This window comes from Muscardinus avellanarius (genome assembly GCF_963383645.1).
Source record: "Muscardinus avellanarius genome assembly, chromosome: 14".
Lineage (NCBI taxonomy): Eukaryota > Metazoa > Chordata > Mammalia > Rodentia > Gliridae > Muscardinus > Muscardinus avellanarius.
Window position 1 is genome coordinate 33,710,785 of NC_137800.1, and position 15,621 is coordinate 33,726,405.

Sequence of the window (15,621 nt, forward strand, 5' to 3'; positions counted from 1 at the left end):
AGCTGGTTCAGTTGTGGGCTGGTTGGTCCTTATCTCAGTTCTGCTTCTGTGAGGTGACCCCAGAGAAGCCTTTATGTTTCAGGGGGCAATTTCCACTTGTTGCTTAGGATTTTTTAATACCTCTCTCTCTCTCTCTCTCTCTCTCTCTCTCTCTCTCTCTCTCTCACTGAGGATTGAACCCATGAGCATTTTACCTCTGAGCTACACCTCCAGCCTGATTTATTATTTGAACATGTGGTACTCCTATCTTAGCCTCCCAAGTACTAGAATTATAGGAATGTGCCACCACACCTGGCTAGGATGTTTATCTCTCAGACCAGTGATCCTGAAAGGGTGCCCTTAAGAGGGGTTCTCATAAGAGGATTGCTCCTGCTTGGGGTAGAAGGACTCACTGCGGAGTGATCTGTGTACAAGGCTCCCACTGTTCTTGGAAAGTCTAGGGCAATGACTGAAGACTTCTAGGAGCTACGCCATGAAACTGGATGTTGTAAAAGCTGACAGCCAAATGTCCCTGCAAATCTCCTCTCAGTCTTGAAGAGGGACAAGATAGGCTAGGCAAATTTAGGGCTAATAAACCTTGTATCACCATTTTTTTAGGTGAACATTCCATAAATGACTAACAGAACTGACATACAGAACTGAGCAGATCACCATATTTAAGGTAATAAAGGAGACAGAGAGAAGGCAGAAATGTCAAGCTTTATTGTGCTTTCAGTCATCCACGGGGCACTTGTAGACCTAAGAGTCATGGCTTTTGGAAAAAGCAGCCTCTCTAAGTGCCTGTTATGTGATTGCCCTAATGAAGTAAATATGAAAAGTCAGAAAACTTTGTATTGGGTTTTTTGTAAGAGCATTTTGATAAAAAGTGTTATAAGAGTGGTTTGTTGTAAGCCCATGGCTTTAAGAAATATGGTTACTCTTCTTACAATAGTACTTTGGTATTCTTTCAGTGACCAAATTTATCTTTATCAGTTCTTGGATGTGGTAAGTTGAAAATAGTGTCTTTTCATCTTAAAATATTTTCTATTCTCTCCACTTCTTTTTTTAAACTGGGGATTGAACCCAGTGGTGCTTTACATCCCCAGACCTAAATATATACTTTCGTTGGTGCATTGTAGTCTCATTGTATAATGTAGTTTAGAAGGACAGTGACACACATAGACACACAGCACTTGGTGAGTTCACACACACACACACACACACACACACACACACACACACACAGCCCACTCCTTCTCCAATCCCTCTCTTTCCCCATTCGGGGTCTTGTTAAGTAGACAAGACTGGCCTGAACTGGCAGTCCTCTTGCCTCAGCCTCTGGAGTTTCTGGAATTATAGTCCCGTGCCTCCATGCCCAGTTGTTTACCTGCCTATGTTTTAAGTGTAAGTTTGGATATAATATTAGATGAATTAAAAGCCATGGCTTCCCCACCACAAATACACTTTTTTATATTTACCGTATTGATAGATTATGGCGTGACTACAGCCAATTTTTGGTTTTCTTTTTTCTATTGCTCTTCTTCATGATAAGTTCAATGACCCTCTCCTTTCTGAGTGCCTCTTTAATGAAGCTAAAAAACAGCTGTCTGAAATATGACCATCATTTCTGGGATTTAACAGGCATGTGCCTTGGATAAATTAAGGAGCAGTCAAAGGAGGTCCATAAATATGAATACGTTGCCAGCTGCTTTTCCATTAAACTCTGTTGGTTGAATGAAATTAGTAAATAATTATGTTGGTGGGGAATCCACTATATCCAAACGTGATATAATGTCTTCCTTTAACAACAGAGCTTAATTTTTTCCTATACACCAAATTAGTTTTTAGGGCAATCTACATTGCAAATTGGCCGATTTGCATTAAACTATGCCTACTTGTCCTGATTTGTCAACACCTCTTTTTTAAAAAAGTCTTTAACATTAAGCATGGGTGGGTAAGACCATCTGCTTATGGAGCTTGCCTGCAGCTCCATCACTTAACACATGAGACAGGTTACAGCTGTTTAATTGTTATGGTGCTGGATGATTATCATTCTATCCAAAATTAATATTTATATATGTATGCATAGAAAGCATGTGGTTAAACATAAGTGATCTAATTGTGAATTAATGGCATTAGATATTCATTAATTAGTCCCCACATGAAGAATGAGGTGTAAAATGATGCTTTTCACATATATTTTAATTCTCGGCTTTTAAGATGAGTCCCCAGTAGTAATTATTATGCATGTGAGTAATCTACTCCAAATACATGGGTGTATGCAAGGGGGAAAAGTTACCGTATAGTTGCCCTAAAATGCAAACATAAGGCTGCTGTGTGGTACTTCACAACCCTCTTCTCTAACCCCCAAACCTTTATCCTCTAAAGGTTTGTGACCAGCATGAGTACTAGCCATGTTCTAATAGTCTAGATGTGCAACTCTGACTGTGCGTACGTGTCACCCACAGCTCCTGAAGAAGCCTGTGTCAGCCGAGGGTGGGCTTCCTCCTATACTTAGAAACGGTGACACACAAACTTACTGCATTCTGCTTTAAAAGTTAGCAATATACATTCCATCTGCTTGGTACATTTCATAATGAAAGATTTCCAGCAAAATCCAGAATATAAAGATAGAAATCTGCATGTAAAAAAGATATTTAAATGTCTTAGTGAACAAATAATTACTATAAAAGTGACTTGTATTTCTGAGTTTGTAAGCAGATTATGTGGATATTCATACTCCTTGAAATAATACTAACTTTCCTTGCTCCGATGGAATTACTAATAAGGGAACACAAAATATATGAGGATACGTTGTAATATATTTTTATTCCCAAAGCTGAATCCCTTGTGGATTGGGGATTGTGAAACTCAACCAGCAGAGGTGTTTGAGTGACAAAAGAGAAGAAAACTTCCTGATACAAAAAAATGAAGTTGCCCCTGCTCAAGAAACTAGCCAGTTCATACAAAGAACATTCCCAGCCAGACAGGGTGGCACACACCTGTGATCCCAGCTACTCAGGAGGCTGAGACAGGAAGTTCAGTAATAAGTTGGAGGCCAGCACGGACCACTTACTGATACTATATATCAGTAAAAAAACTAAAGAGCTGGGAATGTAACTCAGTGGTAAAGCACCGGGTTCTATCTCCAGTACTTACTTGAAGGGGAGGAAGAGAATGCTCTTGGGCTTTTCCTGGCATTAGAACATCATGACTTATGAAGACAAATTATTGACAGTCCCAAGTTTCTTTGCCTAAAATCAGACTTTTTCTTTTCTGAAAAGAATGAGCTGCTCCATGAGTCTGTCCTTTTTGAAGTAAAAACTATTAATAAGATGAATTGTATCTAGTAATTATTGAATATTTTCTATGTGATAAAGTGCAAAGTACTCTACATACATTATATGATTTAATCCTCGCAACAGCTTTATCAGGTAGAATCTATTAAAGTCTATTAAACCTATTAAAGTCTCCATTGGAAAACAAAGGCTCATAGAGGTTCTATAACTTTTGTCTGGATGCACAGTCAGTACACAGTGGGGACAAGAGTCCAAACCCATGGATACCATTCTCAAGCTCATGCTCTTAAGCACTAGACTGTATGCCTCCTGGATTATTTTAATTGTGTGTGTGTGTGTGTGTGTACATATATAGTGAAATGGGAAAAATTAATCTTTTCTGTGACAAATATAAATCCCTATCTGTGTATTTGTCACAAAATATTGAATTGCCATAGAAAAAGATAAAATAGCAATGATGCCAGCAGTGTCTTAATAATAAAGGACCACTTTTTTTTTCAGTCAGAAAAATTTGAGTTATACCTGTCAACAGAACTGAGAGTTTTATCAAGATAAATGTAACAATTATAATGACAAAAAATAGTGTGAGGAAACTGATTTGTATTGTGAAGGAATTCAGGAATTTGTAAACGACTCACTGAAAACTCTCTGTACTTCCTTTCAATTTTTTTAAATTTATATCCAAGTTTTCTTTCAACTGAACTTACTAGGCTGAATGTTATGTGCAGACTTTGCTGCTAAAAAAAATAATAATAGAAAATGGGTAGGTTACAAGTGTCACCAGTATCTGCTCATGAAAAGAGACTGAGAAAAATGGTAAATTTTGGTGGGTACCCTCTCACCAACAAACACAGAAAAACTACTTTCTCTGAATTACCTTTAAAAAGAGCCATTTATCTACTATTTTCATAAAATAAGTGCTAGTTTATCTGAGGTGAGTGAAAATAATTTTTTTTGTGTGGTCCTGGGGATTGAATCCAGGTGCTACAAACTACACCCTCAGTCCTTTTCACTTTTTATTTTGAAACAGGGTCTCACTAAATTGCTGAGGCTGTCCTCAAACCTACAATCCTCCTGAAAACCTATCAGCCTCCCATCAATTTATTTAATTTTTTTCTAGATATCAAGAAAACTGACAAGAGGAAGACCCATAACATTTTATACACTTATTTACACATATTCTATAAAATTTTCTTAAATGTTAAACTTCCTCAGCAGATAAAACTAAAAAAATCTATAACATAAAAATTATACTAATTGATAATGACCAGATCAATAGAACATTATGTTTTCCCATGATTAGAACTGTTAACACTTCTGAGACACTCTTGCTAGCACTTCAAATCTCAAATATCCAAATATTCACTTAATATAAAAAATTCACATTTTACGTATATATATACATATTTTGTTTTATTTTGTTTATAGTACTGTAGTTTGAACTTGGGGCCTTGCACATGCTACATCTCCAATCCCATCATTATAATTTTTATTTATTAATGTAAACAGCTGTCTCTGGCTAGTTTTATTCTGAAAACAGAATACTAAAATATAGCTGTAAAATGCAGCTGTTTTTTTTTTTTAATCTATAGAATCCTGACTGTTCTTACTTGTGTCATTTAGTAAACTCATAGGAGTAAACACCAAAGCAGACATGTGTTACTAACCTGTTACTGTATAGACCAGTGGAGAAGTCAGACTCTATGCGGACTATTACAAAACTCATCTATCACAAGCCAGATAATAGGCATCTCTTTTACACAGGTCATGCACACGTCAGCATGTGTGGGTTTGCTGTGGGCCTTGTGAGTGTTCTACTGTTACTTCCTTGATGGTTATATGTCCACAGTAAGGCATGAAACGCTAAATGGAAAGAAAATACCAAATAATTTTCTGTGCAAAGCTCTGCAATTTATAATGATACTCTTCACTAGCGCTGACTTTATAAAATGTGGTTTATCTCAAAGCACCTTTTGCATGGAATCTGGATTTTTCTGGGGTGACTTAAATCAGGAAAAATATTATTTCACTCTGTTGGAATGTCTTGGTATAATGTTCCAAACCCAAGCATGACGTTTTGCTGGGTAGGCGCATGCACAAAGCAGTGTATTTATACAGATAATTTTTACACCAAATTTCTAAGCTAAAATAAATGAAATGTACAGAATTTAAAAATAATTTATTTGAAACACATTTTCCCAAAAGTATTGTCAAATTCAGGGGAACAAATGCTTCTGAAGAAAACACATGTGAGTACACACACACACACACACACACACACACACACACACACACACAGAGTTTTTCTTTATTGACATCATCTCGCTTACTAGTTTTTAAAATTCAAAGTAATTGTCTTTACTAAATGGGATAGAATATTTTCAATATTTTGCCCTAATCTTAGAATGAGAATTCTGTAGTGTGGAAGAACATATTTTAAGGGGCCTAAGTAAACTCTGAGGAATATAAAGTTGTTTTATGGAGCTTAAAATTATGTCACTGTCATAACCCTTTATGATGTGGTAATCAGTAATAAAACAGTACCGTGAGTACCAATTAAAGAACATCAAATCAATGGGTATGCAGCTTGCAGGCTGATTTAAACAGTTGCTGATTGGAATAAATGGGTTTAATATGTACTTATTTGCAGATGGTAGCTTTTCTGTCATCCTATAAGAACTGGTACATGAATATTCTAAGAATGATACTTACTTACAACTTTAATGAGATACTAATGTGGATCATTTTTTAAAGTCCATGTTATAAAGTATTATGAAACACACAATGCTAAATAAAAATCTCTCCTCTACTCCAAGGACTTTGCAGTAATAGCCCTAGTGAAAAATATGCCTATATTTTATTATGTACTCATCTGATTGAATTATCATCTTCTAAGATGGGCCCCTAAGATTTTTATTGTTGTAATTAAACTGAGAAATATTTCCAGCATTCTAGTTTCTGTGTTATTTGCCTATGTCTGCGGTATACCCAGGAGTCAATTCAGTGGCCCCGTGAAAACTCTGTAGTGTTTAATATGCTCCAACCAAGCACATTGTCGACAGGAGGAAGAACGTGAATAGTTCATAACCATATGCATCAGCAACTATGCGTACACAGTCAAACCAGTTTTATTTCCCCCTGTGAGCCGCTTAATGTATACATAACCAACTTGGTCTGCCTTTGTTTCTTCTCTGTGTTTATGAGAATCAGTTTGACAGTGAAAGGGAAGCAGATTTGGAATTAATCTTATTCCACGTAGACCTTCAGATACCCCAGTTCCTCCCCAAAGCAGGTGCTTCTACTCCTTTGACCTCATTTTTAAGTGAGTGGCTTTCTTTAGAACTACTACTCAGCAGATATTTCCTGTACAACATTTACACATCAACTGAAACGCTTCTGTTCTCTTCTTTGCTTTTTTAATTCACTGGTTTTCATTCCTTCTGATTTTATTCCTAGTTCGACTTTCTTGCCCATTGGTTTTCTGAACCCTGAGTGTTTATAACAGTCTAATGTTATAGGAAGCTGTTTAGTTTACATACGGTGCTCTGATCTATGAGGCTCTGTCAACAATCTAATAATTATAATCAGTTTGTATTTTAATGTTAATTTCTAGGTCTCTCCTTTTTATTGTCAATGATGAATTAAGAATTTCCAGTTTTTCATCTCATTCTTTCATTTAAGTATGTTATCTGACCCATCTAAAAACAGATGCAGCTTCTAGAGTCTGCCTTTCACAAGTGCGCATAGTTCCACCTCTTACAATTTGTAAACATAAGCCCATTACTGTCAGCACTTTGATTTGGGATATGTGATTTAATTTCCTGTGCCTCAGTTTCTTCATTAGTGAAATGGAGACGATAATAATGGAACCTATAATGGTATCTACCTAGAGGAGGGTGAAAATTGAGTTAGCTAATTTATAATAAGTACAGTCTTTGCCCATAAAAACAGCAAGTAAGATGGAGTTTTTGTCCATACTGCTAGATATAGTTAGAGTAGCTGGATTAGGCTCAGGGGAAGGTCAGAGAGATGCTGTAAAGGCAGAATTGCCTGTGTTTACTTCTTTCTCCAAAGGTAGTTTCTTTCATAGAACTTCCTCAGAAACTGCAAAGACATGTAGGACATATTCATACCATCATAATATGTTTATTTAGTTATTTTATATATCAGGTACCAAGAATCCGCTATGAACAATGATTGGCATAGCTGTGAAGCTTTCTAATGGGGAAGATTAAGTCACATATCCATAAAGTTGGTAAAAGTTGTGTATTTTCATGACATCTTTTAGCTGCCTTGAATTAATGATAGCTATTTTTATTGTTGTTTTGTTTTCCTGTTTTACTGGGGATTGAACCCAGGGGCATTTTACCACTAAGCCATAGTCCCAGCTCCTTTTATTTTTATTTTATTTATTTTTATTTACTTTTTGTGTGTGTGGTATTGGGGGTGGAACCCAGGGGCTTTCTACCTCTGGGCTATACTCCCAGACCTATTTTCTATTTTATTTGGAAACAGGGTCTCACTAAGTTGCTGAGAGCCTCACTAAGTAGCTGAGGCTGGCTTTGAACCTGTGCGATCCTCCTGTCTCAGCCTTCCAAGTACTGGGATTACAAGCGTGTGCCACCAGGCCCAGCTGTATTTTTTATTTTAAGATGGGATCTTGCTAAGTTGTCCAGGCTGGCCTTGAACTTATGATTTTCCTGTCTCAGCCTCACAAGTCGCTTGTAGTAGAGTTATGAACCACAAAGCCCAGCTCATCACAGCTAATTCTTGATTCTTCTCTTTTATATATTTCCTGATATGTACTGAGACTTCATCCAAGTGTTCAGGAGGAAAAAAAGAAAGACTAAGATAACGGAAATGGAGGGAGAGGGACCACTCATAATTTTGGAAGATAAGCAAATAAGGCAACAGGATAGAGTTTTCCAAGTGATGCAATTCCTCCCTGCTCCACAGGTCAGGATTTAAACATGGTTCAAGTCTGTGAGCAAGCACCCTCTTAAAGGACCTGTGAACCCAGGCTCATTCCCAAAGGTGCAGACAAGAGCAAAACACTTTTTGTGTTCACCTCCACCTATGTCTCTCAAAACACAAAGGAGGGCTTTAACAGGAGAAAGAGTTATGTAAAGGATAAGAGAAAGCCTTTGCTGACAATTTGCTTTTAGATTAATTAGATAATCGAGATATTTTACTGTGTGTGTGATACTGGGGATGGAACCCAGAGGCTTTCTACCTCCAGGATACATCCCCAAACCTATTTTATTTTTTATTTGGAAACAGGGTCCCGCTAAATTGCTGAGGGCCTAAGTTGCTGAGGCTGGCTTTGAACCTGCAATCCTCCTGTCTCAGCCTCCCAAGAACTGGGAGTACAAGCATGTGCCACCACGCCAGGCTATTAAGATACTTCCTGTCTTTACCCACCTGCTTCAGGAAGTAGATCGAGGAGCTCTAGTGCATAGACTCAAAAGCTGACCAATCAGTTCATTTGCTATGTCTAGAGGATGACTGTGTATCTGAATGTATTTTCAATAGGAGATAGTTAAGGCCAAGAATTAGCCACAGACTTTGAGTTGCTGACCTGCATCTTGACATTTAAAGTAGACCTATCTTGCACTCTCCCAAGGAAGGCATGTAAAAGACAGCTAAAAGAATATAGTACTACCCTGTGGTACTACCCTGGACTACCCTGTGGCTTTGGAGGAAGATTATTCCTGTTAGATCATGAATTACCACATAGCATTTCTGAGTCCTTTTCATCCATGTTTTCTATCCGCCCCCCAAAAATATTTCTAAGTCTTCAAGCAAAGGTATCATGACATAGTGGCTAAGAGCAAGCTCTGGAATCAGATCACCCAGATTGCAAGCTGTGACCTTGCACACAAATCACTTACTTGCTCCTCTTTACACTTGCCTCAACTATATTTTCTGTCTCAGTTGCATTTGTAGCAAAGAGTTGTATTGAAGATTGAGAGAACAACATAAAGCACTTATACTAGTATCTGGTACAAAGTAAGCCCATATATAGATGATAGATAGATAGATGATAGATAGATAGATAGATAGATAGATAGATAGATAGATAGATAGATAGATGGATGGAGCAAGGCAGGGGCCAGAGTACATCCTGTGTTTCTCAGGATTGTTCCAAACCTGGATTGAACTTGGAGAAAGAAGCATAGACCAGAGCTAGACATTTGGGAAGTATTAATGCCAATTGTGTAAGGACCAGTTATATAATCTATGTTATATAGAACCAAGGCTCATAGAAGAGTTTGAAATTAGGCCGGGCGTGGTAGCACATGCTTGTAATCCCACACTTGGGAGGCTGAGACAAGAGGATCGCACAGGTTCAAAGCCAGCCTCAGCTATTTAGTGAGGCTCTCAGCAATTTAGTGAGACCATGTTTCCAAATAAAATATATTTTAAAAAAATAGGTCTGGTAGTATAGCCCGGAGGTAGAAAGCCCCTGGGTTCTACCCCCAGTACCACCAAAAAAAAAAAAAAAATGCTGAAATTAATTGCACCATTTGAATTTGTGGGCATGTGTGCATTTTTCTGGGGAGAAAAATCTATAACTTTTGCCAGTTTTATCAGATAGGAGACCCAAAAAGATTAAAGGATCATCATCTTCCAAGGCATATGGTAATATTCATACCCTGTGTCCCAGGTGGGTCTTCTTAAAAGATAAATAATTAAAATCAAGGAAATTATTTTGTGACTACAACATTTTTAAAGGGTGTCTATGCTTCTTTCTCCAAGATAGATAATAGAGAATAATTTTTAAAGGATTCCACTTTTCCGTCTAGCACCTATTTTTATAAAAGTTTTATTCTATCAAACAAATTTAAAATTTAGTAGATCTAATAGGTATGACTTTTTCTTGGTGTCAGAAAATACTCATTAGTTTTCAAAGTAATTTCTCTGCAACTTAATGTGTATTTCAGCCATTGTTAGGTATATTAATTTTTAAATATACTGTATTCTTTTTACGATTATTGTTCCTAATGACTTCTTACAACATGCCTGCATTTTTCTGATTATTTCCTGTAGTGGCTTCTGTAATGATGTTTTTATAGTTGCAGTTATTACTTTTAATAATTATTTGAATCTTCTCTATCAGCATCTCTCCTTTTCACCGCTTTATTATTTAGAACCAGGTTTTTTGGTATTGTTAAAAATGTTGCTCTTCAAGACCAAAATATAGGTTGTTGTTTCCTTTCTTAGTTTTAAGCTATTACAGTGTTTCTCTGTGATGAAAATGCAAATGATAAATCTTGGTATCTTTTGCTCAGTACAGACACTTTTCCTATGGTTGGTATTTTAGCTTTTTGTGAGTCTTGTGTTGAATATTTCTAATGTGTAAAGTGTTGGTGTTAATTTTGACTTGCTGTATATTTTAAATGCATTTTCTAATTTCAGCTCCACTTTTGATGGTCTTTTGAGCCAATCACCAACTTACCTCTACCTATAAATACATTTATTGTTTTGCATAATTGGTTATGTTTGCTAAAATAATGGAATTGGCTGATTAAAATAACTTAGTCCTCCCCTGAAACTTCTATTCTAGATCAAAATTAAGATACTTTTATTAGTTTGGTTGTATTATCCAAAGTGGACCTGAGTATACCCTAACTATGATCACTGTTAATTTTTGTAAACTAAGAATTCCCTTGGAAAGACTACCCTATCTCAAGCAGAAACTCCAGAAATTTTTTTTTTTTGTCACTGAATGTTCAGATCAAATAGCTATGATAGGGTTCCCCTAGATGATATACTACTAAGAGATAATTATTTTTAAAATGACACAAACAATTGCATGCAGTGCTACATTTTTATCTTAATGTTTTAGAGACAAATTATTTTTACTAAGTTATAATTGCAGAGTAGTGCCTAATACTATTTCTTCGCTCACCTTAATTTCCCTTGTAATGTATTGTCAATTAGCTATGAACATGCTCATTTTTAAAGGCAGTTGAGAAGTCTCTAATGGAATCCTGCGGCACAGTAAAGAACCCTTTGATACACACGGTACAGATGTGTCAAAACCACTTACGGTTTTGTTTACGCACATGACATGACTACCAGACCTGAGTGTCTCATCTGAAAGTTACAGTTTAAATCATTCTGTGAAGAGTTCTGCTACCACTTGCATATGTCAGTAATGAAAAATAATCAACATAAGCATCTTTGAAAAGCAATTTTAGGTCATTAAAGATGTATGAATTTTGACAAAGCAAGAAGATTTGAGGCTTATTAAGAATATATTAGGTCTCTACAGTGAGTGAAGGGAGGGAGGCATTTATGGCTCTGTCAAGGGGAAGGGTGTAGCCTGACTGTAACCTCGGGAAAGATAAATGGACAGGGGCAGGCAGAGACAGGAATTCTCAGTTTTAATCCAGAGGCTTCCTGCAAACCTTTTGAGAGAAACAGAGCTTGTTTCAGGATGACTCCCGAAAAGAAACATGATCTTAGGACACTCATTACTTCCTAATGGAATACATATGTGATACTTCCTATCCTCTGGCCTGGAGCCAGGAGCTACTGGAGAATCTTTTTCTGCAGAACTTGCACATGCCCTTTTCAAATAAAATGTAAATATAGTACATGTACTCAAATATTTCTACTCATCCGGTATTTTTTTTCACTTTTTTAGTATTAAAGTTTGATTGTTTATAGATCTCATAGTTTTAAATTTTGAAAGTTCTTCAGTAACAAAGAAAGGATTCTATTTGTTCTACTTAGCTATAATCTTTAAAAGAATGAGAGTGGGGTAAAGAATCTGTGAAGGATAGTGCTGGTTTACCTGGATACTTGTCTTGAAAGTGCAGAGTATTTCCTGGAAGCATGAATACATTTGCTAAAATGTGAATATATTGCATTTTTAGAAGATCTGAACTGCATCTCTGTCTTGTGATGTGAGTCTGATGTCAGCTGCAGCTACTCAATTTGCATGTAAATTCTGAAAATTTTCCTGTCCCATGTGACACTTCTGAAATGTCTGTCTGTTCTTTTTTTCCTCTCTAATTTCCCAAGCTCACTATTTGGATAAGATAGTTAAAGGTACTGTATACTTGCTCTTTGTTGACATATCTACATATATCTATATATAACCGTGTATCAAATTGCACTAGGTATGACCAAAGACTGTTTTTCATGCATATTTTTGTAAATTATAAATCAGGCTTACAGTATGTTGAAATGCCTTATATTTAAAGTATTGAGACTTAACTGTCTGTGTCTCATTTTTATAATTTTGGGTTATCACAGATTTCATTCCTATGTAAAAGCATTAGTTTCACTAAACCCCCGAACTGAAGATTACAGTACATTTGCTGTTTTTTGTTTATTTTATTTTATGTTACTTTGCTTTAAGATTTTCATTGTTGGCAACTCAACCAATGGGCTTTAAATTCTAAATTTAAAAAGTCGCAAATACTCTTTTATCACAGAATAAGAAACTGTCAGTCTAAAGAAGATTCCGGTTAACATATGCTGAGGGAAATCTCATTTATCCTCCTGTGGGAACTTCTTTGGCTTTTCCTAAATGTTTCAAAATATGTGTGATATCATAATTTATGTTTTGTTATTTTTCTTTAAAAAAACTGCAAAATATTTTGCATTCTCTTAAATCAGAACTGAAACATTGCTCAGCAGAAAACAGCAGATTCTCATGTCTTCAGTTATCCTAGAAATAGGTGGGAAATTTTTTTTTTAGAAGAGAAAATTCCCTTGCCCTTTCTCCCCAGATATCCTATTTTCTATTCCTTGTTTGTGCTTTTCATTAGAATATGAAAATATTCATGGCAATATCCAGGCTTTCATATAATAACTCCTGTGTGCACAGTCAGCTGCTGCACCTCTGTATCCATGGGGCAATTAAATCTTTCTTTTTCGTTTAAAACAAAACAAACATAAACTATTTCCCTAGGAAAATTTACCCTTTATGTATTGACTAATCTATAAATGCAGGTGGTAACTGTCTGAAAAAAAAAAGAAGTAGCAAAATTAATCTCAGCCTGACCTGATGGTATCCATAAGTATAATTCTGTTACGCACCGCCACCAGAGACTGTCAAAATATTCTTCTTTCTGTTAACTCTAATCTTAGGAGACACAATGTCTCTTTGAGATATTTTCTTTTCAAGTTCCACAGTGGAGGAGGGGAAACCGATCCATGAATCATTCTTTTAAGAAAGGCTTAAAAATAAACATCTTTAAACAGACTGTTCCCTTAAATTTTGTCGCCAAAACGAGAGGAGCATTCTAATGACAAGAAGCCGTATAAAAAACCCCATCACTCTAGTAGATATTTGTACTAATAGATATTTTACACCAAATTTATAAATAACTCTGTCCAAGGAGGTCAGATGAATAGCCCGCTATTCGTAGGGTTTGAGAACATTTATGTCCTTCTGTCAATGCCATGTCACACCATAAACAAGAACTCCAGCCTACCTAGATGTCATCCTCATAAACAGATCATGTTGGCTGCATGCCAGATATCATTACTAGGAAGTGACAACAATTGTTTTTATTTAAAAAAATGTCATGTTAGACTGAAACAATTATCGATTTTGGATATATTAAATTATTTTAATCGTTTCCCAAATTTTCCCTCCTTGCCCATAAAAGCAGACAAGATAGGATATAAAGGTAACAGCATAAAAGCCTTAGGGAGATTGTCACAAAATATCACTCTTCGCTATCTGTCTTGAAGCACGTCACTACCGTGTTTTTGTTCAGTCTCTCAATGTTTTATTGTGGTCCTTATGGTATTTCATTTTGTCCGTCCTAAGTAATCAAATATGCACAGCTATTACATTTAGTTGGAATTCCTGTCGGTCCTGTCCCATCCGTATGCAGCCTGAATCCTAATGTTTGTTAGAATAGATGCTAAGCTGCTTCACTATTTCCTGGGCTTTGCTTATTCTGTGAAAAGGAATGTACTCTTGGCATAAAGTATAGTCATTAATACTGGCCTATACTTTGTGCACTTATTTAATGCACTGTAATTTCACATGAATATTCGGCAACTCTGAGGCCAGATAAAATTAATGTTCTCTTTTTAACATCATTCATAAACTCATATCCACTTTCATGCTCTTGAATTTAGAGGGAATTTTTTTAAAGCAACAAGGTGCTCTAAGGAAGCATGTCCTAAGAAGTGACCTAAGATGTTGACAACAGATTAAAAATCTAGACAAGGGACTTGGAAATTATTTTCTTGAGATGCTTTTTCATACCATACCTTGTTGCTTTGCCAAAGGGGAAAAAAATTAAGTTAATTTTGTCTGGCCTGGGACTATTTAGTGGATCCTTGCATATATTTCTGTCCTGCACAGGTAAGTGGTGTCTCAAGGGTCAGGCCAATCAAAGATGCCACTTGGATAAGAATTAGATTCCTTAGCTAATGTTGCTGTTTCTATCCATGTGCAATTACAGTATTTGTGCTGTTTATAAAGGCCTGTTCCCTCTAAGTGTCCCGTATCTGTTTATTTTAGGATGCGAAATCTTTGCATACTCAAACCACTGGTGTTTTCCTTCTTTGTCTCGACAGAGGGTTGTCCTGGTCTGTGCAACAGCAATGGGAGGTGTACGCTGGATCAAAACGGCTGGCATTGCGTTTGCCAGCCAGGGTGGAGAGGAGCCGGCTGTGATGTGGCCATGGAGACTCTCTGCACAGATAGCAAGGACAACGAAGGAGGTAAGAAGTGCTGAGCTTGAAAACGAGCGTGTGGCAGCACAGTTCACGAGTTACAGTGAGTACATAGCTATCTGTTGCCAATAAGACAAAAAACAAAAAACTGATCCCCGTAGATTAGATTGATTGAAAAATGTATGAGTGCTGATGGAATGATTTTGCTCTCTATTTTTTCCTGAAACAAATGTGAGATGATTATCGTTCAGGGAAAAGGCAAGGTAAGCAAGCGACTGTATAATGTCCATTGTTCTCCGTTCCTTCTCCTAATCCCCGGGTGACCATCCTCCTCTACTATAGTATTTAGGGCTCTGTGAATTGGGAGGCTCTAAAAGCAGAGTTTTAATAACTAAACATTCCAAGAGATGCAAGGCATTTCCCAGGCTTTTCTGTTGAATGTCATAGATGGAGAAAATAAAGCAGTAACAAGGAACAGTCTCCTTGAAGCTGTACCGCAGTGCCTTTTGATCCTTAACTTTACACCCTGTTAAAAAGATTGTGATATTCCGCCCAGTTTAAGCCCTCGGCTAAGAATAATTATTCTTCCCTTTGAGTGCATCCCCTGTGCTATTGTATTTTAATTTCGGAGACTAGAGAGTAAGAGTCGGTGATAGAATAGTTGTCCCTGACAGCTGTTCAGTTTTGA

At 36.6% G+C, this 15,621-nt stretch overlaps 1 protein-coding gene across 10 annotated transcripts in view; it reads left to right on the forward strand.

Moving 5' to 3' along the window:
• TENM3 (teneurin transmembrane protein 3) overlaps positions 1–15,621 on the forward strand; it is a gene marked incomplete at both ends in the record, with an annotated part of 500,748 nt that overhangs the window by 402,176 nt on the left and 82,951 nt on the right. For 8 of the 10 annotated variants that reach the window (XM_080710678.1, XM_080710682.1, XM_080710684.1 and 5 more), the window contains one exon: positions 14,835–14,981. In XM_080710678.1, the coding sequence (XP_080566804.1) occupies positions 14,835–14,981 (147 nt within the window). Of the gene's footprint in view, positions 1–12,311; positions 12,339–14,834; positions 14,982–15,621 lie in introns of all 10 variants that reach the window. The other 2 variants (XM_080710680.1, XM_080710681.1) reach the window with 1 other exon arrangement.